Raw genomic sequence first — 27423 nt, forward strand, 5'->3', positions numbered from 1 at the left:
ATGAGGAACAGGAGCGGTGCTGCGGGGGTTATGGGGTCAAGAAAGTTGGTCTTCTTTATTATGTTCAGTAAGGGGTTCAGAGCGTCTTCAAGTGCAGCCAAAACTATGTTGAGGAAACTCCTCCGGAGGATTGCCATAGCAAGGAGTTAGCTGTGCTCTACAAGGTAGGTTTATTCCGAGTGACCAGCCTCAGAAAACAACTGGTAACCGCAAGTTGGATTAGAAGCCAAGGAAATTCTTGGAATTCTGAAATTGAGTTCAAGCAGCAAACACATCTCAACATCGTATCCTCAGAGGAAAGTGCGAGAATCAGGCCTCCATGGTGGGATTGCTGCATCTAAACTACTACTGACAGAGGGAAATTAGAAGCCACCTTGACCGGCCAAGGAACACGCAATGGAGATCAAGTCAGTGGAAATCTGCTACCTGGTCCAAATCTGAGATTTCTGGTTCCAGCTGCCGTATCATTATAAGGGGCAAACGTGCCCAACATGGCCACCGCAACGTTAGGCAGCTCTCCTCATCCCATCTGCTCTCTTCTTACTTGGCTTTGACTTTGTTTTAAAAAGTACTGACCCGAAACACGAGTCCACGATGAATGACTAACGCAAAAAGTTGGACTAAAACGGTAATAGCTTCTTGTTTCTAAATCCATTTAAATTGTTATGATCTGTCCATAAAACGAAACCTATGAGGCTGACGATAGGATAGGTAGAGTGATAGATATTCTAGAAAGACTTAGAGGGGTATTCTAGAAAGACTTAGAGGGATATTCTGGAAAGACTTAGAGGGGTATTCTAGAAAGACTTAGAGGGATATTCTAGAAAGACTTAGAGGGATATTCTGGAAAGACTTAGAGGGATATTCTGGAAAGACTTAGAGGGATGTTCTTGAAAGACTTAGAGGGATATTCTGGAAAGACTTAGAGGGGTATTCTAGAAAGACCTAGAGGGGTATTCTAGAAAGACTTAGAGGGATATTCTGGAAAGACTTAGAGGGATATTCTGGAAAGACTTAGGGGTATTCTGGAAAGACTTAGCGAGGTATTCTGGAAAGACTTAGAGGGATGTTCTTGAAAGACTTAGAGGGGTATTCTAGAAAGACTTAGATGGGTATTCTGGAAAGACTTAGAGGGATATTCTAGAAAGACTTAGAGGGGTGTTCTGGAAAGACTTAGAGGGGTATTCTGGAAAGACTTAGAGGGATATTCTGGAAAGACTTAGCGGGGTATTCTGGAAAGACTTAGAGGGGTATTCTAGAAAGACTTAGAGGGATATTCTGGAAAGACTTAGAGGGATATTCTGGAAAGACTTAGAGGGGTATTCTAGAAAGACTTAGAGGGATATTCTGGAAAGACTTAGAGGGATATTCTGGAAAGACTTAGAGGGATATTCTGGAAAGACTTAGAGGGGTATTCTAGAAAGACTTAGAGGGGTATTCTGGAAAGACTTAGAGGGATATTCTAGAAAGACTTAGAAGAATATTCTGGAAAGACTTAGAGGGATATTCTAGAAAGACTTAGAAGAATATTTTGGAAAGACTTAGAGGGGTATTCTGGAAAGATAATCGGCAAAATAGAGACAATGGTCAGCAGAAGAGTCGATCATTAGCTAATCGTTGTCTTGTGTTACAACAGGTGTGAATTTGCTGTGATATAACAGGTGTGGACTTGCTGTGCTACCCAACTGGTTTTCACTTAAATTTTGGAGCGGACTCTAAATACCCTGTAGCTTTTCACTCTGGATGTGGACTCTGAACACCATGTTGCGTCCATAGAGTGGTTGGCCCAATGGATCAGAAAACACTAGTGTAGGGCAGCAAGGGGTCAGGCAAAGGGAAGTCAAGGTCCAAGCGTAGGTTGTGGGAAGACAGTAAGACAGTATGGTCAGCAGTAAGCAGATAGGACAGATTCAGGATCAATGGTTTAGGTCAAGCACATCACGTTAATACGGTACAGAACGGTCAGGCAGACATGGAGCTGAGCGGCACCATACACAGGATTTCAGATCAGCTTCACAGAATACTATTCTGTTACTAGAGTAGACTGTAAGGAGCACTACCCGCCCCCATAGAGATGCTCTGTCCCACCCCTGGGCATCCCGCTCCATTCATTATCATTAGAAAGGGGTCGGCCAGCTGGGGGTAGATTGGCGCTATGGGGGCGGGCAGTGCTCCTATTGGTCTTACCGGACCATGGAAAACATGACTAACTGCACCGGAACAGAGGAAGAAGGCAAGAGACGTACTATAAGAGACATCCTATAAGAGACACACTATAAGGGACGTACTATAAGAGACATACTATAAGAGACACACTATAAGGGACACCCTATAAGAGACACACTATAAGAGACATACTATAAGAGACACACAATAAGAGACATACTATAAGAGACACACTATAAGAGACACACAATAAGAGACACACAATAAGAGACACACTATAAGAGATACGCTATAAGAGACACGCTATAAGAGACATGCTATAAGGGACACACTATAAGAGACACACAATAAGAGACATACTATAAGAGACACACTATAAGAGACACACTATAAAAGACACACAATAAGAGACACACAATAAGAGACACACTATAAGAGATACGCTATAAGAGACACGCTATAAGAGACACACTATAAGAGACACACTATAAGAGACATACTATAAGAGACACGCTATAAGAGACATACTATAATAGACATCCTATAAGGGACGTACTATAAGAGACATACTATAAGAGACACACAATAAGAGACACACTATAAGAGACACACTATAAGAGACACACAATAAGAGACACACTATAAGAGACACACAATAAGAGACACACAATAAGAGACACACTATAAGAGACACACAATAAGAGACACACTATAAGAGACACACTATAAGAGACATACTATAAGGGACATACTATAAGAGACATACTATAAGGGACATACTATAAGGGACATGCTATAAGAGACACAGTATAAGAGACATACTATAAGAGACATACTATAAGAGATACTATAAGGGACATACTATAAGAGACACACTATAAGAGACACACAATAAGAGACACACTATAAGAGACATAGTATAAGAGACATAGTATAAGGGACATACTATAAGAGACACAGCTTCCTCCTCAGCATCTTCTGTGCAATAGGGACATATTAGCAGGTTAGGTTCCTCTAACCTGCTGATAGTTTCCCTTTAAGTAGCACCCTACAGGCCGGATGAGCAACAACAGTAGAGGAGGTTGCAGACAGAAAGAGAGTGGGGAATGGAAAAAAAACCCCGGGGTGGCAAAGGTGTCAAAGGTCACCTCCAAGTGGTCTGTCCTCTACGTGACCTTGTGGCCCATTATAGTATCAGAATCTGGGTCCACTTGAATATTGGCTGGTGGGCCCAGTTATATCGAGGTTCCCATAGATCCGCAGTCCTGTACCTCTGGAATAACCTGCAGATAATAAGTGAATCCGTGTTGTAGAGCGGTTGTGCCGGCGGCGTCCGCTGCTGCCCATCCACTCTCTAACACCTTGTACATTAAAGATTCAGTGGTAATAGCTCGTACTGTACTTAAGTGAAAAAAACAAGTAATTGGTAGGAAGGTGATGTTCTTCTACTCAGCTACAAAATGTATCATCCTCAGATTAGCTTTATTAGTTTTAATAATTTCTCGGCAATGATCGGGTTTTAGCTGTTCGTGTCATTAAAGATTAGTGGAGAATTCTGCAGCTTTACATGAATGTCTGTAAAAAATGCTAATGTTCTCGTATAATTAAAGAGGACTGGTAGCGGTGGTGGAGACGCAGCGAGTAATGACCAGGTAATGGTGGAGGGAAGCTCCTGTGACCCGGCGATTTACCACTCTGCATGGAATATCCATTTAGTAAATTGGCACGCAAAGGGTCGTGTTTCCCAAGAGTGAGAGGATGACTGGTGCGTCCTGTCCTTCCTGGACTGTGTATATTAGGAACAGGGGCTGCTGGGACCCTCATAGACCGGGACCATTTGCAGACACTACACTACTCTTACCCATCCATAATGTGTCCTAGTGCATAGATGTGAGGAGCCCACAGCACGTATTGGGCTCGGTCTGTTCACATTATTTGCAATTTTTTTTTCCCTTATAAAATTCAGTCCCAGTGCACTTCAAAAATATTGTTTGAGTAGTTATGAGTTGGGCAATAAGGGGTTTGCCCATACCTATTCCGTAAGTGTTTCTTACAGATGTACAGAGATCTCAGCCGGGGAGTGAAGCACACAGCCGTACTCTTCTCCTAGCTCCTTCTAATGATAGGTTGGGTGTGATCGATCAAAATGCAACCAATAAAAATTTTTTTACACGTCTTAGTGATGTGTTTCTTACCAAAAGACAGGGTCATTTTAAATAGGGCAGGTGTGTGAACTGAGGCATTGGGCATGTTAAAGTCCAGACAGTGGGGGGGGGGGGGGGGGGGGGGGGATGAGCTGTGGAAAGTGTCTCCAGGGCAAGCTGTAGTCATCTTTATTAGTGTTGAGCAGAGTTACCGAACCTGAATTATCGGTATTTGACCCCTGGCGCCTGGAGAAGTTAGATGACTAAAAAACATGGTTGAAGCCATAGGCTATAGGCTGTATCAATGTTTTCCAGGACTGCCTAGGGCACCATCCAACTTCTTCAGGCGCCAAGAGTCAAATACCAAGTGTTCGGGTTCGGAAAATGTTGCCATATCTGAACAGTTCAGCATCTTTACTATCTGGGAAATTAGACTTAGATATCCATTAGACTTAGATATACATTAGATTTAGATATAAATTAGACTAATGGTACATTAACAAAGACAGATTTTTCAGACAGATTTTTTAAGCCAAAGCCAGGAATGGATTTCAAAAGAGAGGAAATCTCAGTCTTTCCTTTATGAAATGTTCCCTGTTTATAGTCTGTTCCTGGCTTTGGCTTTAAGGACCTGTCAGATAAATCTGTCTTTGTAAACGCACCATTAGATAAACATTAGAATTAGATAATTAGTCTTAGTTGTAAATTAGACTTAGATATAAATTAAACTTAGATATAAATTAGACTTAGATATACATTAGACTTAGATATAAATTAGACTTAGATATAGATTAGACTTAGTTGTAAATTAGACTTAGATATACATTAGACTTAGATATACATTAGACTTAGATATAAATTAGACTTAGATATACATTAGACTTAGATATAAATGAATACAGTCTACACTGTAACATCCAGCATCTATGGAGCTGTTTATCCACGTACATCTCTATCTACATCCAGCACTGGAAGTCACGATGAACTCTCGGCAGGCGTCATAAGGATGTAAGTGGGTATTAAAATATGCAATAGCCTTTTAGGTGTCAGGCGCGGATGTGAAGTTCTAATACATCATCCTCTACAAGCGGATAAATATTTCAGGTGCCTCTTACCTTTCTCCCACTTTATTTGTGGATTGCACTTGTCTGCTGCCCTAAGGTTGTGAAAACTTCTGCTTCTGCTTTAATTATAGAGGGAAGAATTGAAAAATGCCTTTTGTAAAGTCAATTGTCAGGCGGTTTTGACTCGCTGGGAAAATGTTTATCAAAATCAGCAGATTGAAATAGGTTTTTTTATGTTAATTGGGAAATGCACTTTTTACAATGTGTTGATTAGGTCCTTGAGAAACTAATGATACTATGAATCCCGGAGACTACCTGCGACTTCACCATAATCCTAATTCACACTGACGAGATCTTTTTCTGCAGTCATTGGGACAAAACTCAAATTGGCTTTATTACCCTGCCATCTCTTCCTGGCTCTCACATGGGTTGAAGGTGATTTTGCTTTATCACGACGAGTAATAGATTTAAAGGGGTATTTTTATCTTATCACTAGGATATGTTATTACTTAAAGGGGTAGTCTGATTTAAGGGGGTACTCTGATGGTTTCTTTTTCTTTCTAATCAACTGGTATTAGAAAATTATATAGATTTGTAAAGAATTCCATTTAAAAATCTCCAGTCTTCCAGTACTTATCAGCTGCTGTATGTCCTGCAGGAAGGGGTGTATTCTCCACAGTCTTCCAGTACTTATCAGCTGCTGTATGCCCTGCAGGAAGTGGTGTATTCTCTCCAGTCTGACACAGTGCTCTCTGCTGCCACCTCTGTCCATGTCAGGAACTGTCTAGAGCAGCAGCAAATCCCCATAGAAATCCTCTCCTGCTCTGTACAGTTCCTGACATGGACAGAGGTGGCAGCAGAGAGCACTGTGTCAGACTGGAGAGAATACACCACTTCCTGCAGGACATACAGCAGCTGGTAAGTACTGAAAGACTGGAGAGAATACACCCCTGCACACCAATGCTCCGGTCCCTGCACACCAATGCTCCGGTCCCTGCATACCAATGCTCCGGTCTCTGCACACCAATGCTCCGGTCTCTGCACACCAATGCTCCGGTCTCTGCACACCAATGCTCCGGTCTCTGCACACCAATGCTCCAGTCCCTGTACACCAATGCTCCGGTCCCTGCACACCAATGCTCCGGTCCCTGCACACCAATGCTCCGGTCCCTGCACACTAATGCTCCGGTCCCTGCACCCCAATGCTCCGGTCCCTGCACCCCAATGCTCCGGTCCCTGCACACCAATGCTTCGGTCCCTGCACACCAATGCTCCGGTCCCTGCACACCAATGCTCCGGTCTCTGCACACCAATGCTCCGGTCTCTGCACACCAATGCTCCGGTCTCTGCACACCAATGCTCCGGTCTCTGCACACCAATGCTCCCGTCCCTGCACACCAATGCTCCGGTCCCTGCACACCAATGCTCCGGTCCCTGCACACCAATGCTCCGTTCCCTGCACACCAATGCTCCGGTCCCTGCACACCAATGCTCCGGTCTCTGCACACCAATGCTCCGGTCTCTGCACACCAATGCTCCGGTCCCTGCACACCAATGCTCCGGTCTCTGCACACCAATGCTCCGGTCTCTGCACACCAATGCTCCAGTCCCCGGCTACTTCCTGGTCTGAGTGGGACTTGGATTGTGACGTGTCAGGTCTAGAGTCTAAATCTAAATCCAAGGTTTGATCAAACTTGAACATTCCCGAACCTGCCGCATTAGATTGCTGATGTCTTCATGGTCTGTGGGGAAGGCGGAGCGTGCCTGGGGACCGCATGGAATTCCGGGATTCAGCCTATTACCTAGACTATTACCTAGGCTGAATCTGGGAATTCCAGGTGGTCCCCGGGCACGCTCCGCCTTCTGCACGGAGGTCTGCTCAGCCAGTCAGCGGTTGTAGTGGGGTTCCGCCTTGGCTGAGTGGACCTGACACATCCTGACACAGATCCCCACCGGACCAGAAAACGTCCGGGGACCCAGGGACTGGAGCAGCAGTGTGGGGTCACCAGCATTGGAGCCAGGGAGGTAAGAGCATGTTATTTCCTTTATCCTTTCCCGCCACTTGTTAAAAAAATAGGTCTGTCCGGATTTCTTCTTTAAACCTTAAAGGGAGGGAATTTTTAAAATCAAGTTATGTTACTGACCACCACTCGCCGGTCATCCATCATCACAATGACACAAATCTTCTATAATATATCCAAACAGAAATACAGATAAGTAATACAGCTGTTTTAGTATTTAACTAGGATAATACACGTAGGAGATGACGTCCCTTTCACGTTCTCTCTTGTATTTCCCCCCAGGCATGTTTGACAATTGCTCCCACGTGGCCAGTGACCGCGGTTGGTCCATCGGGATTCGCCCAGCCGTAGCAGAAGAAAAAAGAGATGCACGTTTCTACTTTTCCCTTCGGACTGACCGCTCTCAGAGTGCCACAGTCTTGATGTCTCCACATCGATACCAGCCCGGCATCTGGACACATATCGCTGCCACCTATAATGGACAACAAGTTTTGCTCTACATTGACGGAGCTCAGGTTTCTAGGGCCAAAGGTCAATTGGGTCCTCTCCATAGTCCCTTTATTTCTTTATGTAGATCTCTTATGCTTGGAGGAGACAACTCAGAACCCGGTAACTACTATCGGGGTCACCTTTTCTCCATACGCCTGTGGTCGGAGGTTAGGACTCACCGTCAGTTACGATGGGAAGCCCTAAGAAGATCTTCTCCGACCTTACCACTCACTCACTCAATTCTGTCCAGTCATATCTGGAGTCTATATAAAGATGGAGTTCATCCAGAAGTGATACCAGGGCTGATGCCAGAGATGGAAACCATCTCTACTATTTCACTCCCTCCTTGTGGTCGAACGCTTTGTGATTTACCTGATGTGACTAGCGGGTACAGCAGGCCAGAAGTAAAATGGGAAAAAGTAGTCCATTACCGGGTGGTAAATGTGTGTGAAGATGATGGCTCCAGACCATTGGTAAGCACTGAACAGATTCAGAGACAGCATGAGGCCTTGTCCAATGCGTACAGTCCGCACGGCATCCATTGGCAACTTAATGTCGTAGAGATTCATAATTCCAGCTTACGAAATCGAGTAGTGTTGTCTGGATGTGAACCAGGCCGAGTTGGCAATGATCAATGTGACTCTGAATGTAAGCACCCCCTTACTGGCTATGACGGTGGAGACTGTGGTTTCTTCAGGCCTTGTAGTTCCAGTAAGAAGGGTGATGGGGTGTGCCACCTGGAATGCAACACAGCAAGGGATGACTATGATGATGGAGACTGTTGTCCGAACAAAGAATCGGGAAATAGTACAAAGACATGCTTTGATCCTGACGCACGGGGAAGGTAAGGGATCATTCTCTACTCTTATGTGATTGGTTTATGTTGACATCATTTGAATTTAGTGGGACAAATGTTTACTTAAAGGGGAACTACAGTATTAGCAGAGGAATCTCATCTGCTATGTCTCAGGAGATGCGAAGGAGGAAGCTATGTCTCTTATCTTCCTCCTCGGCACCGGCTCCGGTGAAACCGTCAGAAGCAATGCCTGCCCCCATAGTGGCCTGGGATGGAGTGGGCTGGCCGGACATGAGCCGGATCGGCACTATGGGGGCGGGCAGTGATCCTAAGGGTCTCACTGGACTGTGGAGAAAACCACTGACTGCACGGGAATGGGGCAGAGGAGGAAGGTAAGAGACATCCCATGAGAGACATCCCGTAAGAGACATCCCATGAGAGACATCCCATGAGAGACATCCCATGAGAGACATCCCGTAAGAGACATCCCATGAGAGACATCCCGTAAGAGACATCCCATGAGAGACATCCCATGAGAGACATCCCGTAAGAGACATCCCATGAGAGACATCCTATAAGAGATATGTTATGAGACATACCTTCCTCCTTGGCGCCTCCTGTGCCATAGGGACATATCAGCAGGTTAGATTCCTTTCACCTGCTGAGAGTTTGCGTTTAAAGAGGTATTCCCGTCTATATATGTATAAGTGTCTGATAGATGATCCCAGCTCCCCAGCTTCTTCATTTTAGTTGCAGATGGAGAGTTAAGAACTTGTGAACTGGCCGATTAACGCAGTTTGCGCATCTCCCCTTTAATGGGGGTAGCTAGACAAGGCTGGGGCCGGGCTAAGCTGTTACTGTAAGCAAACGATATGGCTTGTGGTGTTACGCTGCTCCACAACCACCACTAACATCTATGGAAACTAAGGTGTTTGGGCCTCCAGGGGCCCTTGGGTCTACTTGTGAGGCCCTAACCACAAGATTTAGGTCCCAAAAGTGGATATCCTCTGAGAAGGCCTCTTTTAATGTAACATTTGTGAGGATAACTGTAAAATAAAGGTGTATATAGAATTAAGGAACTGCAACAACATCTACATCCCCTAAACCAGGCACCTGTGATGTTTTATCATGAAGAGTCCATGTCAAGAACCTTCTAGAAATTCCCCTAGACATCTGCACTATAAATCTAAGCTCGGTTCTTTCTTGTAGTTATTCCCTTCCCTGTAGCAGCGGTCTCCATCCATTTGTAGCTGGTGTGAGACACTTCTGCATATGATGATGTTATATACTGATATACTGTATATGGTTTGCACCAACTTCTAGTAACATAATGATATTTCTGGTGTCGCTAGAGGACAACGATTTGTATAGCTGGAGATGCAGATGTTACCGGTTGGGGGACACTCTCTGGAGCGTCACAGATGTCCGCAGGTTGAGGTGTGGTTGGTTGGTTGGTTGGTTGGTTGGCAGGTTACTAACTCATTGATTAGTTATTAATTCACTTGATTTTTGCGCCTATGTAAGTTAAATAGTAATTAAATAGGTTTAAAAGTGAACTAGAAAAGCTCAGAGAGCGCCGTGAAGCTGCAGCCACGGTGCCGGGACGCAAGCAAAGGGCAAGAGAATGTACTGAAACTGGTTGCAGGATGAGTCTCCACCGACTCCAAGATTTTGATTGGCAGAAATCTAATTGCTGAGACCCCCAGCGATCACTAGAAGGAATGGGAAGCTAAGCCGAGCTCTTTCCCGTCATCATCTTGCTGCACATTCTATAGAAAGGGTTTGGTATCTGTCCCGGCTGGGAGAAGAAGCGCCTAGCTGAGTGCTTCTTCCCATTGGGTTTATCAAGACCCCCTACTGATCAAAACCTTAGAAATGATAGTAAAGGGGTAGTTCACCAAAAAAGATTTTTTTTTTCAAATGACTTTTAAGTGTTGCCATACTTATCAGCTGCTGTATGTCCTGCAGGAAGTGGTGTATTCTTTCCGGTCTGGCACAGTGCTCTCTGCTGCCACCTCTGAATTTTTTCGTGAACAACCCCATTAGACAAAACTCCCCTTTGGCTTTTTAGTTCCTGGATTTCTTTCTTTTCTCTTTTAATTTTTGAAGTTGATGAAACATTTCACTTGTTTCTGAGAGGAAACTATTTGTTATTTTATATAATAAGAGACGATCTAATGATGCCACATGGTTACAATCCTGCGCCCCATAACAATAAGACTTATAAAGCCGAGGAGTACTTTGCCCCGGTGAGGTCGCCCCCCCCCCCCCCGCCTGTATGAGAGCGCGGCGGCGTCCTGATACGTTGCGTCGGTAACGCACCCGCTCATTGTTCCTGCCATACAAATAAAGATTAACATAGACACATAAAAAGAGATATAAACAAACAATTTGAATTGCTAATTTCCACATATTTTACCCGAATCTCAATCTTGCATGAAATGAATATGCACTATTTGACAAATATGCTGACGCTTTGGGTTTTTTCTTTGCCGGATGCGATTTCACTGACTTTTCCCATTTATTAAATTTAAGGCATTTATTAATTCAGCTGAACCAAGAAATAAATTAATCAAGTCAGCGAGAGTTTTCCAGCCAATTGCAGAGAATTCAACAAGTTTTGAATAACAATGAGGCCCCGGACTCGGAATGAGTGCGGCAACACAACCGGACGGCAACTCATTGATTGGTTCATATTTTAGTCCCTGGCAATAGAATAAATATTGATCGAGAAGTCAGCAATGGGTCTTAATAAAGACGTCCAGAAAATCAGCAGAATTCCTCGGACTCTGATCTTTGCAACTCAATTTGAAATTTGGCCGTCACTTTCACCACAGACCCGACTTATATCAAGCCTTAAAGGGGTTGTTCACCAAACTTTTTTCTTTCAAATCACCTGGTGCCAGAGACTTGTAATTTACTTCTATTTAAAAATCTCCAGACTTCCAGTACTTATCAGCTGCTGTATGCCCTGCAGGAAGTGGTGTATTCTCTCCAGTCTGACACAGTGCTCTGCTCTCTGCTGCCACCTCTGTCCATGTCAGGAACTGTCCAGAGCAGGAGAGGTTTTCTATGGGGATTTGCTGCTGTTCTGGACAGTTCCTGACATGGACAGAGGTGGCAGCAGAGAGCACTGTGTCAGACTGGAGAGGTTACACCACTTCCTGCAGGACATACAGCAGCTGATAAGTACTGGAAATCTGGAGGTTTTTAAATAGAAGTAAATAACAAATCTCTGGCACCAGTTGATTTGAAAGATTTTTTTGTTGTTGTTGGAGGAACTACCCCTTTAACACAGCTAAAGATTTCCATAATGTCCCCATAGAGAACAGAGGGAGCACTGGCTGGGCACATTTTTGTCCCTGTTCTTGTGATCAAAGTCCCAAAATTAAACTCCCCGTCCCCCTCCTGGTCCAGGGAACAATGGCAAATTACAAGTGGGATTGATGAGAACAGATCGCCCATGCGCAGTCGGCACGTCTCTCATTTTCTATAGGACTGACGCACGTTTCCGGGTTCGGCCTTTGAAATGTCCGACTGAATGAAGCTCCAACCGTAGGACACCGCGCCGGACAGTTATTCCGGGGGTCGTTCTATTTCTGTTCTCATGATCAGGTCCCAGTGGTTGGATCCCACAGATCAGCATGTTATCCCCCACTCTGTGCATAAGGTAGAGCAGGTCAGATAGGAGTTCCCCTTTAAGCAATTATATCATTGGAAGTCGTGGTAAATGGGAGGAATCTGCAGGAATTGTGAACAGTTAAACTGCGATTTTCCCCTTTTACATTTGTACAATCTGCAGAAAAAGAACTTCCAATATTTTATGGATATAATTAAAACTAAAACTCTTTCCTACAGACATGAATTAATAATATTCTAGCGATAGAGCAGAGGCGGAATCCGTGTAACTAAAGAACTCCGAGCTGAATTGATTTAAAGAACAGCTATGCTAATATCAGATGTTTCCTTTGTTTGAGGACGTGAAATCTCATCTCTGCGTTACGAGGCCACAATCCGGTAATGTCACAGCTCGGCATCTGGTGCTCGGTTTGCCAGGCTGGCAGAGGTGGCTCCGGGAAGTCTGCTCCGCGCTCCGTAGGGTTGTGGTAGGATTAGGGTTTGGGTTCCATCCCGGCAATCTTTCTTACAATTCCCTGGAAGGAGCAAAAACCAGGATCCAGAGGAATTCTGTGAAGTAAAAAGAGTAATGAATATCTGAGCAGATTCTAGGACCCCTCCAGCTCTCCTGACCCTCAAATCCACAGCAGACCTCCTGGAGCCACCTCACCTGGCAAAGCCCCTGAGATGCAACCAAGAATCCAGAATCCTAAGCCGTAAAAGAAATGAGGTGCCCCAAACCCGTCATTAGGCCGAAGGCCATTGTAATGTGTAATATGTTATTATGTTGTAACGTGAAGACGAGAAATAGCTAAACGTTATGTAACACAATGGGAGGAATGTGCTAGAATAATGGTCTGAACACCCGATCCCGTCCACAAAAGGAAAAATGTGGTCTGCACAACAACGGCTTCCATATCAGATGCAGGTTTTCTAGGTCAAACACTTTAAAAGCAAAAACAAAAACAGGAACAGAAAAGAACAGAGACAGGAAAAGAAACAGAAAAGGAGCCGAACAGAACAGAACAGAACAGAGACAGGAAAAGAAAAGGAGCCGAACAAAACAGAACAGGGACAGGAAAAGAAAAGGAGCCGAACAGAAGAGAACAGGAAAGGAAAAGAAAAGGAGCCGAACAGAACAGGGACAGGAAAAGAAAAGGAGCCGAACAGAACAGAACAGGGACAGGAAAAGAAAAGGAGCCGAACAGAACAGAACAGGGACAGGAAAAGAAAAGGAGCCGAACAGAACAGAAACAGAACAGAACAGGGACAGGAAAAGAAAAGGAGCCGAACAGAACAGAAACAGAACAGAACAGGGACAGGAAAAGAAAAGGAGCCGAACAGAACAGAAACAGAACAGAGACAGAGACAGGAACAGAAAAGGAGCCGAACAGAACAGAAACAGAACAGAGACAGAACAGAGACAGAGACAGGAAAAGAAAAGGAGCCGAACAGAAGAGAACAGGAAAGGAAAAGAAAAGGAGCCGAACAGAATAGAACAGGGACAGGAAAAGAAAAGGAGCCGAACAGAACAGAAACAGAGACAGAGACAGAAAAGAACAGAGACAGAGACAGGAACAGAAACAGAAAAGGAGCTGAACAGAACAGGGACAGGAAAAGACAAGGAACCGAACAGAACAGAGACAGTCAGTATCCTCCTCCACTCCAAGGCGAGTAAAACAGGCGCAGGTCCGAAGGGTAATAGTGATATTAAATATCATAAAATTTATTAAAAGAATTATGCCAGCGACACAACACGTTTCGAGACCGGTCCAGCCTCTTAATCAAGTGTCTCGGCACAATCATTTAAGTAAACGAGCGCTGATCTGCTAGATGGGCGCTCGTTTACTGGATTTATTAGACGGCTCGATACCGGTTGTATGGACATTGTTAGCGATGTCCATGCAGCCCTTGCCCAAACACATGATACCTTACCTCTCCTCACTCCCAATCTTAGACTGCAGTGCAGAATGTCAGACCTGTTCCCGGAGCTGCATTTACAATTCTGCTCCTTTAAGGCTATGTTCACACGGTGTATAAACAACGGCAGTTATTTGCCACTCAAAACAATGGCTGCTGTTTTAAATGCAAATTGCACTGCAATCTTTGGACAACGTCAAGAAATAATTGACATGATCATTACTTCGATGGCTGTAGGAAACAACGGCAATTGTCTAATACATTGTGTGAACAATGGCCATTCTTTTCATAAAAAGTACGTTGTGTGAACATAGCCTTAAGCTTAAGTTGCCAGTCAATGAAAGTATACATAAAAAATTGTTTATTAAATCTTTATTACAAAATGATAACATTTTATAAAAGAAATAAAAAAAATAAATCTCCAGAATACCCCTCTAACACGATCCTGGACACAAATATCTGTGAAAGGGTTTTTTTGAATACCCCTTTAAGGATATATCCAAAACAATGAGCAGAACTATGCATACAGCTCCAGAAGGTAATATACACAGTAACTCAATACAACTGGTGAATCAATGCAGAATAGGTGAAACAATCTGTTGTACAAAGTCAATGAATTTTTTATGCAGCATAGATTATATGTAACCTGTAAAATGCTGAACACGCTCTTTATCTTTATTAACCCTTTTCAGCACTAACTAATAGCTGTGTCTCCATCCCTGTGTCCATTAAAGTGGCTTCCGGGCCAAGAAGGTCCTCAGGGTTTTATGAGGAAACACGTTGTGTGCATGATAATTCATCTTAATGCAATCTCCTAATAAGACCGGCCGCAGAGGAGCTCGGAAGACGGACCTTCACATTAATCTGAGCCGCTGATCCAGAAAGGTCCCGAACCTGACTGGAAATGGCTTCATTGTATTTTTCGAGTGATGTTCTTCCCATCTTGGGGTCCTAATATTCAGGACATGGGATGTAGATGAAAACTGATCTTTTTCTCCCAGTGTGTTCTGGATGGTGAGGAGACCCTGATTCCAGTGCTCGGCCGTCTGTCCCTGGATGGTGATGAGACCTCGGTTCTGGTGCTCGGCCGTCTGTCCCTGGATGGTGATGAGACCTCGGTTGCGGTGCTCGGCCCTCTGTCCCTTTATGGTGATGAGACCTCGGTTCTGGTGCTCGGCCATCTGTACCTTTATGGTGATAAGACCCCGGTACCAGCGCTCGGCTACCTGTCCCTGGATGGTGATGAGACCTCGGTTATGGTGCTCGGCCATCTGTCCCTGGATGGTGATGAGACCTCGGTTATGGTGCTCGGCCGTCTGTCCCAGGATGGTGATGAGACCTCGGTTGCGGTGCTCGGCCGTCTGTCCCTGGATGGTGATGAGACCTCGGTTGCGGTGCTCGGCCGTCTGTCCCTGGATGGTGAGGAGACCCTGATTCCAGTGCTCGGCCGTCTGTCCCTGGATGGTGATGAGACCTCGGTTGCGGTGCTCGGCCGTCTGTCCCTGGATGGTGAGGAGACCCTGATTCCAGTGCTCGGCCGTCTGTCCCTGGATGGTGATGAGACCTCGGTTGCGGTGCTCGGCCGTCTGTCCCTGGATGGTGAGGAGACCCTGATTCCAGTGCTCGGCCGTCTGTCCCTGGATGGTGATGAGACCTCGGTTGCGGTGCTCGGCCCTCTGTCCCTGGATGGTGATGAGACCTCGGTTGCGGTGCTCGGCCCTCTGTCCCTTTATGGTGATGAGACCTTGGTTGCGGTGCTCGGCCGTCTGTTCCTGGATGGTGATGAGACCTCGGTTCTGGTGCCCGGCCGTCTGTCCCTGGATGGTGATGAGACCTCGGTTGCGGTGCTCGGCCGTCTGTCCCTGGATGGTGAGGAGACCCTGATTCCAGTGCTCGGCCGTCTGTCCCTGGATGGTGATGAGACCTCGGTTGCGGTGCTCGGCCGTCTGTCCCTGGATGGTGAGGAGACCCTGATTCCAGTGCTCGGCCGTCTGTCCCTGGATGGTGATGAGACCTCGGTTGCGGTGCTCGGCCCTCTGTCCCTGGATGGTGATGAGACCTCGGTTGCGGTGCTCGGCCCTCTGTCCCTTTATGGTGATGAGACCTCGGTTGCGGTGCTCGGCCCTCTGTCCCTTTATGGTGATGAGACCTCGGTTGCGGTGCTCGGCCGTCTGTTCCTGGATGGTGATGAGACCTCGGTTCTGGTGCTCGGCCGTCTGTCCCTGGATGGTGATGAGACCTCTGTTCTGGTGCCCGGCCGTCTGTCCCTGGATGGTGATGAGACCTCGGTTGCAGTGCTCGGCCGTCTGTCCCTGCATGGTGACGAGACCTCAGTGGCAGTGCTCGGCCCTCTGTCCCTTTATGGTGATGAGACCTCGGTTGCGGTGCTCGGCCTTCTGTTCCTGGATGGTGATGAGACCTCGGTTGCGGTGCTCGGCCGTCTGTCCCTGGATGGTGATGAGACCTCGGTTGCGGTGCTCGGCCCTCTGTCCCTTTATGGTGATGAGACCTCGGTTGCGGTGCTCGGCTCTCTGTTCCTGGATGGTGATGAGACCTCGGTTGCGGTGCTCGGCTCTCTGTTCCTGGATGGTGATGAGACCTCGGTTCCGGCGCTTGGCCGTCTGTCCCTGGATGGCTGTATATGTCCTAATTTCATTGCTTCTTGCATCACTTTGCTGCATTTCTCTTGCTCTAATGTTTCCTTTTTAGCATATTTATGACTGGAATATGACACCATATTGACTGTTCTGCTAGTTGACGTTGTTACCGTAATGACTTGATCTCATCTGAGAGATTGTCACTGGTTCTTGTGATAACAATAAAACACATTTCCTAATTGCAGACTAAATAAAAGCGTTCTATAGAGACAAGTTTTGTTTAATGACAATTTGCTTCATCTTCTCTTTTGCATCCTAATAGGGCGTATATGAGTGTAAAGGAGCTGAGGGAGGCCGTGCAGCTCAACAGCACTGCGTTCCTGAATGTTTTCTTTGCTGGTTCTGCAGGGGAGGAGTTGGCTGGAGCCGCAACGTGGCCGTGGGACAAGGATGCCCTCGGTGTGCAAGGTGGGTGTGGCCAATCATTTACATAATCATTTTTTTTTCTTTCAAATCAGCTGGTGTTACGCTTATTATTAGGGTTGGTACGAACCCGAACTCTCGGAAATTATTCCCGCTGTCTGTCCGCTCCGTGGAGCGGGTGGATACAGCGGGAGGACCGCCTGGAAAACTGGGATACAGCCATAACCATAACTGTATCCACCTGCTGCACGGAGCGGGCAGACAGCGGGAATCTGATCATACACCCCCTCCATGTTAGCCCACCATCACTCTGCTAAGCTCTCTTGCCGCATCGGCTGTAGAAAGTATCTAAAACTCATAATAAATGTGTAGACCAAAATGCCGTCAAATCTTTCACCTAGTTCCTGATGCCGATTGGCCGTATTGCATATTCTGTATTAGGAACCATTTCATGGCTGAGCCGATGCTCTGTGATTTCTAACCCGTCCATCATTGTGCTCGGAGGCCACTGAGGTTCCCAGCCTCCTTTGTCCACTATATGTTTGTTTGCCGTAAATCCCGTCTTCCTCCAGCTCCATCTCAGTATATATATATATATGGATCACTTTGCCGGCCTGGTGTGCATTACAGAGCCTTTCATCAGATAGTAATTTCGCCGGGCTCCTTCTTTTAAGTGCCAGACATATTAATTACACAGCAATCGCTTTAAGCAACGTCGTTCCCTCTTATTTAAAATAAAAAAGTAACAGAAACTTCTTGGCAGGAAAGATAACGGCCAAAACAAAAGGCGCTGTTTCTTTAAGTAATGGGTATATTTCCTCCCATAGTAAGGGATGGTTTTCTAAGTGGCGGCTGATTTATTTCTTTGTATTATTCAGTCGTCTTTTGGAAACGTCCCTATTTAAATTATAGACACGCTATTTAATTTCACACTTCTAAAAAAGCCCTGAGTCCTGTGTAATTACAGCTGGAGGGGAAGTTACTGGAATATGACCAGATCAGTGGACAATGGAGAGCCAATTTAATTACATCAAGAGGGATGGATGCTCCGGACATTAAGCATTGCATTGTGGTTAAAAGTCGCTTTGGATTGCACTAAATGACCATCACTATGCTTCAGGTTTACAACACGCCGAGCTTCAATGTCATATGGAGTGCCGCTATCTCTATTTATTAGGATACTGGTCACTTCCAGCTTGCTCTGCAATTTATGAGCGCACCGTCAGGGGAAGATGTTGCATACAGATTTTCTTCTAGAACGTTGTTCTTCTTCTGCTAATTCTCTGGAAGGGTTTTTAGGGTTTTATTAGATGGTCCGATCAGTAATATAAATGAGTGCCGATCTGCTATAACACGGCTCAATGATTGTTCAGCAAGGGCTGCAGGGACATCATTAGTGATGTCCATGCAGCCCTTGTCCTTATACATTACCTCTCCAGCCAATCTCTGTCCGGGACCGCCGCGTTGCCAGGAGAACAGAGGGCAGGAGAAGACCGGGAGCGTAAAGAGGTAATGTATAAGTTGTTCAATCGTTTGCCACCAGCCTCACATCGCCGAGGATTTTAGGTTCGGACCTAAAGACACGATCAGCCGATGATTGTTTTCTCTAGAGGGATAAACCTCTTCTGCTGATCACTCCGTGTAATAGGGCCCTATTACACGGCCTGATTACTTTCTGTAAGGGAGCGTTGTTCTCCTAGATACTGAACCCATACAGTGCCCTACATACCTCGCTACGCTCCTTGACGTCCTGCTAGTTCCTGCTTGGCCCACCACTGGCACTGGCACCACTGAAGTCACAGGCCGCTTAGCTAATCACCAGGACAGTGCCGCAACGCTATCCTGGTGATTGGCTGAATGGCCTGTTACTTCAGGGGTCTATTCCACGGAGCGATAAACGGCCGAATCGGCCCAATTCGGCCGATTATTGCTCCGTGGAATAGAGAGAACGATCAGTCGATGATCGTGTCATCGTCTAATCGTTCATTTAGGTTCATACCTAAAATCATCGGTTGCCACCCGCGCATCACTACGTGGAATAGCGGGCGTGGAGGCGACCGACGATTACACAAACGTCATACATTACCTGTCCAGGCGCAGGTCTTCTCCTTCTCCCGGTCCCGCCCAGTGGCATCAGCTTCGGAGCGACCCGTCTGAGCTGACAGAGCGATCAGCCAATCACTGGCCAGGACTGCCGCGGCCAGTGATTGGCTGAGCGCTCTGTCAGCTCAGACAGGCCGCTCCAAAGCTGATGCTGCCGCGCGGGACCAGGAGAAGAAGAAGACCTGCGTCTGAACAGGTAATGGATGGAACAAGGGCTGCAACGACATCAATAACAATGTCCCTGCAGCCCTCGCTAACGATTGTCGGACCATGGAATAGGCCCAGTAAACGAGCGTGGAATAGGACCCTCAGACAGTGGCAGGAGATAACCGAGCAGGAGCTAGCAGGACGTCAGGGACCATAGAGTGGTATGTAGGGTTGGCTCTCAACATCTTCTAGAAGGCAACCACATGTGGAAGTAATTTGGAAGCCATTCACTTTCCTCTAGTATTAGTTTTTTATGGTATAAATCTCCTTATATAACACTTTATAATATGAGGAATTTTGGGAAGTCAGTCCATTGATCTGTGTTCTACGCCCATAAACCATTCTTGAAGAGTTATCTTGCCGTTAGAAGCCGTTACTATTAGGTAGTCCTCCTACTCCCATGAGCGGGTGTACAATGTTTAGGCAGATGATATTCCTACATGATGCCAAGCTTTGCCCATCACGTTGGCTCATCCATCTGGCCTCCTTCTTGTAGTGTCTCTCTGCCATCTCTTGCCTGAGTAAGTTACACACATACACACAGCTATCTGCACCATCTAGAAACCAAAGTCATTCATCAGAGCTGGCCACCTTCTGCCAGTGCTCTGTGGTCTAGTGTCATTGCCCATGTATCTGTTGCCTTCAGAGGTGGACGGATTGGCATGGGCACTCTGACCAGTATGTGGCCACACAGCCCATACACAACAAGCCATGGTGGGCGGCATGTCCAGACACTTTTGTATTACAGCCAGAATTAATGGTTTTCAGCAGAGTAGTTTTTCTGTGGCATCAGACCAGATCGGCTCCATTCCTCTAAGACGTCGATAACCCTTCGGCCCCAATGACCCGGTCACTGGCTCATCATATCCCCTTCCTTCCACCACCTTTGGTAGGTTCTAACCACTGTATACCAGGAAGAGCTGTCATTTTGGAAATTCTTTTAACCATCACAATTTGGCCCAGTCTTGTGGAGTTCCTTAGCCCGACAATTTACCAACATTAAGCGGACCTGTAAGTAGCTTACTGCTGTGTATAAGAACAGTGAGGTGGAATTGGGATTCTTACCCTGAATCAGAAGATAATATACACTGATGTTACGTCAGTCCGTTGCTGACAGGTCCACTTTAAGGAACTGACTGTTATATAATATATCCCACCGCTTGCCAGGTACCATCATCAGTGCTCTGACTGTTCTATCTATGTACTGAGTGTAGAATTACTACAGCAAGTAAAAGTAGACCTGGTGTGTAGATATAGAGGTTGGGTCTTGGAGTCATTTGCTCCGGTGGGCCTACAGAACCCCAGACTGATCTGTGACCACCTTGGTTTTTGGTCAGATGTGACCAAATCTTGTAACTACATGAAGCCAAATAACCCACAAGAACGAGTAGATTTCCTCTTGATTTTTCGATGAGTTGCGATCCATAATGCGGTGTAATGATCCCTATCAGGTACCAGTGATATGATTCCTTTCATCCCTCAGATAATTTTACTTATCCATCAGGATCTGGAATATCCACTGGACTTTACGTGATATGTGATATTATTGTGTATTGCAGGGGGCATAGTCCTGAATACGTCTTATTACGGAACGCCAAGCCACACCAACACAATGATTCACGAGGTTGGCCATGCTCTGGGACTTTACCATGTGTTTAAAGGAGTCAGTGAAGTCAGTGAATCTTGTGACGATCCTTGTAGTGAAACTGAACCTTCCATGGAGACTGGAGACCTGTGCGCAGACACCGCTCCCACGCCAAAAAACAAGCTGTGCCGAGACCCCGACCCCACAAATGACACCTGCGGAGCCATGCTTTACACTGGAACTCCTTATAATAACTACATGAGCTACTCAGGTGAGACTACTGCCTATGGATATATATATATGCATATAACTATGGAACCACGAAGGTTCAACGTGTTTGGCACCACTCATATATCAGGCCAGCATTCACCCAATGGAGGCCAAACGTGTGTCCTATCGGCCATTGTCAGGGTGGTATTTGTCAATGTATATAGTGGGGGACCGCACATATAGCGTACAGTGGGATTAGGATAGTAAAGCCGGAAAAATAACCGATGGGGCCAGTTCCCTCTGGAGCAACAACCACCCAGGGGTCCTGTTACCTGATATTGTCCTGTGTAATAGGGATTTGTGGGCTGATCGACTGTCAGTCACATGTGTGACATCTGATAGCAGGCAGCGCTCCTTACTGTCTCACCGGACCAACTAATTGTACTGGAACGGCACCAAGGAGGAGGGTAAGAGACATCCTATAAGAGACATCCTATAAGAGACATCCTATAAGAGACATCCTATAAGAGACATCCTATAAGAGACATGCTATAAGAGACATGCTATAAGAGACATACTATAAGAGACACACTATAAGAGACATACTATAAGAGACATACTATAAGAGACACACTATAAGAGACACGCTATAAGAGACATCCTATAAGGGACACTATAAGAGACATGCTATAAGTGACATACTATAAGAGACATGCTATAAGAGACACGCTATAAGAGACACACTATAAGAGACATCCTATAAGAGACATCCTATAAGAGACATCCTATAAGAGACATGCTATAAGTGACATCCTATAAGAGACACACTATAAGGGACATACTATAAGAGACATGCTATAAGAGACACGCTATAAGAGACATACTATAAGAGACATCCTATAAGAGACACGCTATAAGAGACACCCTATAAGAGACATACTATAAGAGACATCCTATAAGAGACATGCTATAAGAGACACCCTATAAGAGACATGCTATAAGAGACACACTATAAGAGACATACTATAAGAGACATACTATAAGGGACACGCTATAAGAGACACGCTATAAGAGACACACTATAAGAGACATACTATAAGAGACATCCTATAAGAGACATCCTATAAGAGACATGCTATAAGAGACACCCTATAAGAGACATGCTATAAGAGACATACTATAAGAGACACACTATAAGAGACATACTATAAGAGACATACTATAAGAGACACACTATAAGAGACACACTATAAGAGACACCCTATAAGGGACACACTATAAGAGACACACTATAAGAGACACACTATAAGAGACACACTATAAGAGACACCCTATAAGGGACACACTATAAGAGACACACTATAAGAGACACACTATAAGAGACATACTATAAGAGACACACTATAAGAGACACACTATAAGAGACACCCTATAAGGGACACACTATAAGAGACACACTATAAGAGACACACTATAAGAGACACACTATAAGAGACACCCTATAAGGGACACACTATAAGAGACACACTATAAGAGACACACTATAAGTGACATACTATAAGGGACACACTATAAGAGACACGCTATAAGAGACACACTATAAGAGACACATTATAAGAGACATATTATAAGAGACGAGCTGTAAGAGACATACTATAAGAGACACACTATAAGAGACATATTATAAGAGACGAGCTGTAAGAGACGTACTATAAGAGACACATTATAAGAGACATATTATAAGAGACGAGCTGTAAGAGACATACTATAAGAGACACACTATAAGAGACATATTATAAGAGACGAGCTGTAAGAGACACACTATAACAGACACACTATAAGAGACATATTATAAGAGACGAGCTGTAAGAGACACACTATAAGAGACATACTATAAGAGACATAGCTTCCTCCTCAGCGTCTCCTGTGCTATTGGGACATATCAGCAGGTTAGAGTCGTCTCACCTGCTGAGAGTTCCCCTTTATACCAGGCTCCTTCCTGTATCTCTGGGCACTTCCCCTCACTCCCGCAGTGCGCAGGCTGGAATCCTTACTGTCTCTGATTATACCGTAGTTTACATTGGGGGTTCGGGATAGTCCCAGCATATACTGCACCTTCCATAGAAACCAATAACCAGATAGAAACAGAGCCTGAATTACTTCATTTCATGAGCTGTTTTTTTTTTTTTTTGGATATCTGTCAATTTTGCGACCAAATAACGGCCGTTATTTCTGGATGACAGCTATACATAAAAACATCCGTCAAACGGCCAAAAAGTGACGTGTGGTTGTGGCCGTTATCAGTGCATCCACCTGTCCCTATGTTGTAGTAAGTTGCTATAAAATTAGAGAGAACTCTGTATAGCCAGGTATCCGCCAGTCACTCTTTCTAAAGAACGGACACAATGTCTGCATCTCCCCTGCAGAATCCCCTGAAATAGACAGTCACTCTCAGAGCCGTGGTTACAGGAGCGCTGTACTGATGGAAAAACCCTTTAAGCTTCCATAGGATTTATTTATTTGTACATTTTTCCTCGGCCACCGTTTTTCTATATATCCCTTTAACTTGTATCTATAGGTGAAAACATCCAAAACGAGCACAATGCGTAAAAAGAAGGAAGCCGCCACTTTTATCTACTCTGTCAGTGAACTATGTGACACTTTCACGGCTCCGGAGACGCATGCGGCAGTAAAATCCTTCCATTACTGATTCCTATTAGTGATACAACCAGCAGCAGAGTTTTCATTACCGCCTGCGCTCTGTTAATGTGCCGCGCTGTGTTACTTAGATATTACACAATCCCGGCCTCCTTGCCCCTTAGTCTTAGTTTTCGGGATGGAGCGGCGTCCCTGCTGCGTCTTACAATTGTATGTTGTCTGGCTGTGTATATAGATATAGGATATAGGAGGCCCCTATAGATGGGAAACATTACAGTCATGGCGTGAGAGCGAGGAGAGCGAGGCAATGTAATATATATATCCTACATATGGCGAGCAGACCACCGACTCACCCTCTATGTCACATCATAACTCTTATCATCTACCTGTGCGGTGGAAATGAGCGCACCACGGACGCAGCCTGACCTAGTTATTAGCAGGGAATATGCGGGAACTCTTCCTGCTTTCCACATGCTTAAAGAAGTTCACAAAAAGTTATTATTGGCCCCCCGGTAGGCGCTGGCACGTGCACTCACCGCAGCTGATCGGTGTCCCGCGGCGAGGCTTCGTTCTGGTCGCGCGGTGCCATTCAAATCCGGCGCGCACTTACGTCAGCCTCTGCTGTGACTCCTCTTCTGTCTCCTGTGTACGCCGGAACTCACCCGCTGCAATGCATTCTCTATGGAAGCGCCTGACTTCTGGCGTTCAGTCACAGGAGACAGAGGAGGAGTCACAGCAGAGGCTGACGTAAGCGGGACCGGTACGGAGCCACACCGCAGGACCGGAACAGAGCCACACCGCGGGACCGGAACAGAGCCACACCGCGGGAGCGGAATAGAGCCACACCGCGGGACCGGAACAGAGCCGCACCGCGGGACCGGAACAGAGCCGCACCGCGGGACCGGAACAGAGCCGCACAGCGGGACCAGAACAGAGCCGCACCGCGGGACCGGAACAGAGCCGCACCGCGGGACCGGAACAGAGCCGCACCGCGGGACCGGAACAGAGCCGCACCGCGGGACCAGAACAGAGCCGCACCGCGGGACACCCATCAGCTGCGGTGAGTATACGTTCCAGCACTGACTACGGGGACCAATAATAATTTTTTGTGATCTGCTTCTTTAGGTGTCTCCATCATTAGAGCTTGTCCTGGAGCAAACAGCGGAGCAGAGATGTGAGCCCAGAGCATAGAGCAGGGGGGGGGGGGGGGACCTAGAGCCCTCCAGCCGTAACTCCAGCAGTATACAGTGGTAACTCCAGCAGTATACAGTGGTAACTCCAGCAGTATACAGCGGTAACTCCAGCAGTATACAGCGGTAACTCCAGCAGTATACAGCGGTAACTCCAGCAGTATACAGCGGTAACTCCAGCAGTATACAGCGGTAACTCCAGCAGTATACAGCGGTAACTCCAGCAGTATACAGCGGTAACTCCAGCAGTATACAGCGGTAACTCCAGCAGTATACAGCTGTAACTCCAGCAGTATACAGCGGTAACTCCAGCAGTATACAGCGGTAACTCCAGCAGTATACAGCGGTAACTCCAGCAGTATACAGCGGTAACTCCAGCAGTATACAGCGGTAACTCCAGCAGTATACAGTGGTAACTCTAGGTGGCTAGGCCTCTCCTGTGTGTATAGTGCTAAGCTCTGGAGTGAGAAGTGTGTGGCAGGATGTATGTGTGTGGAGAGATGATGGCGGTGTGTGGAGGGATGATGGTGGTGTGTGGAGAGTCTGGTGGTGTGTGGAGGAATGATGGTGGTGTGTGGAGAGATGATGGTGGTGTGTGGAGAGATGATGGCGGTGTGTGGAGAGATGATGGTGATGTATGGAGAGATGATGGCGGTGTGTGGAGGGATGATGGTGATGTGTGGAGAGATGATGGTGTGTGGAGGGATGATGGTGGTGTGTGGAGAGATGGCGGTGTGTGGAGAGATGATGGTGATGTATGGAGAGATGATGGCGGTGTGTGGAGGGATGATGGCGGTGTGTGGAGGGATGATGGTGGTGTGTGGAGAGATGGTGGTGTGTGGAGGGATGATGGCGGTGTGTGGAGGGATGATGGTGGTGTGTGGAGGGATGATGGTGTGTGGAGAGATGGTGGTGTGTGGAGGGATGATGGCGGTGTGTGGAGGGATGATGGTGGTGTGTGGAGGGATGATGGTGGTGTGTGGAGAGATGATGGTGGTGTGTGGAGGGATGATGGTGGTGTGTGGAGGGATGGTGGTGTGTGGAGAGATGGTGGTGTGTGGAGGGATGATGGCGGTGTGTGGAGGGATGATGGTGGTGTGTGGAGGGATGATGGTGTGTGGAGGGATGATGGTGGTGTGTGGAGGGATGATGGCGGTGTGTGGAGGGATGATGGTGGTGTGTGGAGAGATGATGGTGGTGTGTGGAGGGATGATGGTGGTGTGTGGAGGGATGATGGTGGTGTGTGGAGAGATGGTGGTGGTGTGTGGAGAGATGGTGGTGGTGTGTGGAGAGATGGTGGTGTGTGGAGGGATGATGGTGGTGTGTGGAGAGATGATGGTGGTGTGTGGAGGGATGATGGTGGTGTGTGGAGAGATGGTGGTGTGTGGAGAGATGGTGGTGTGTGGAGGGATGATGGTGGTGTGTGGAGAGATGATGGTGGTGTGTGGAGGGATGATGGTGGTGTGTGGAGAGATGATGGTGGTGTGTGGAGAGATGGTGGTGGTGTGTGGAGGGATGATGGTGGTGTGTGGAGAGATGATGGTGGTGTTGTAGTATACCAGAGCATGGTTCCTGTGGCTGGGCTGAGGATGGCACCTGTCAACAAGTGTTATTATATATTTAACATGTTTTATGTGCAACTATTCTGTGTATTTCTCTGTACCAGTAATTGGCAGGCAGAGATGGGTTACATACTTACACTGCACACTACACAACAGCGACATCTACTGACCTTAGTGGGAACTGCTCTAGGTAGTGTGGTAAGCTTAGAAGTTGCTAGAAGGGGGTGTGGTTATGCAGATAGGCCCCCTATATAAGGCTGGCTGTTGCAGTGTTTAGCTGAGACAAGTTGAGACAAGTGACCAGCTGTAGAGGGGATAACATCACCTCAGGAGATCACCACAGAGAGAGAAGCTGCTGAGGGGAACAAGGAGAAAGATCTTACACAGAGCAGCAAGAGAACAGACAGCTGGAGGTGAGAGAAAGAGAGACCCTGAGAGACAGTTTGTCAGGTGCCCCCTCAGGAAAGGGCCCGCACATATACAGTCAGTGGGAATCCTATAGACAGACACCCAGTGGAGAGACTTGGCTGTAGGAGGGAGCAGAGTTAACCTAGGCCTCGGCACCCATCTTCCTGACATTCGGGGGGTAGGATTGACTAGGACCCCTGGATCCTCTGGGACCCGAAAGTTGTGGCCTAAGGCCCGGCCCAGTAACTTTGCAGGAAGCTCC

At 46.5% G+C, this 27423-nt stretch overlaps 1 protein-coding gene across 7 annotated transcripts in view; it reads left to right on the plus strand.

Moving 5' to 3' along the window:
- The window catches only part of PAPPA2 (pappalysin 2), a 201065-nt gene that overhangs the window by 75431 nt on the left and 98211 nt on the right, over nt 1-27423 (plus strand). For all 7 annotated transcript variants that reach the window (XM_069981707.1, XM_069981709.1, XM_069981705.1 and 4 more), the window contains 3 exons: nt 7678-8728; nt 17138-17283; nt 21108-21404. In XM_069981707.1, the coding sequence (XP_069837808.1) occupies nt 7678-8728; nt 17138-17283; nt 21108-21404 (1494 nt within the window). The remainder of the gene's footprint in view (nt 1-7677; nt 8729-17137; nt 17284-21107; nt 21405-27423) is intronic.

This window comes from Dendropsophus ebraccatus, chromosome 8 (assembly GCF_027789765.1).
Source record: "Dendropsophus ebraccatus isolate aDenEbr1 chromosome 8, aDenEbr1.pat, whole genome shotgun sequence".
Lineage (NCBI taxonomy): Eukaryota > Metazoa > Chordata > Amphibia > Anura > Hylidae > Dendropsophus > Dendropsophus ebraccatus.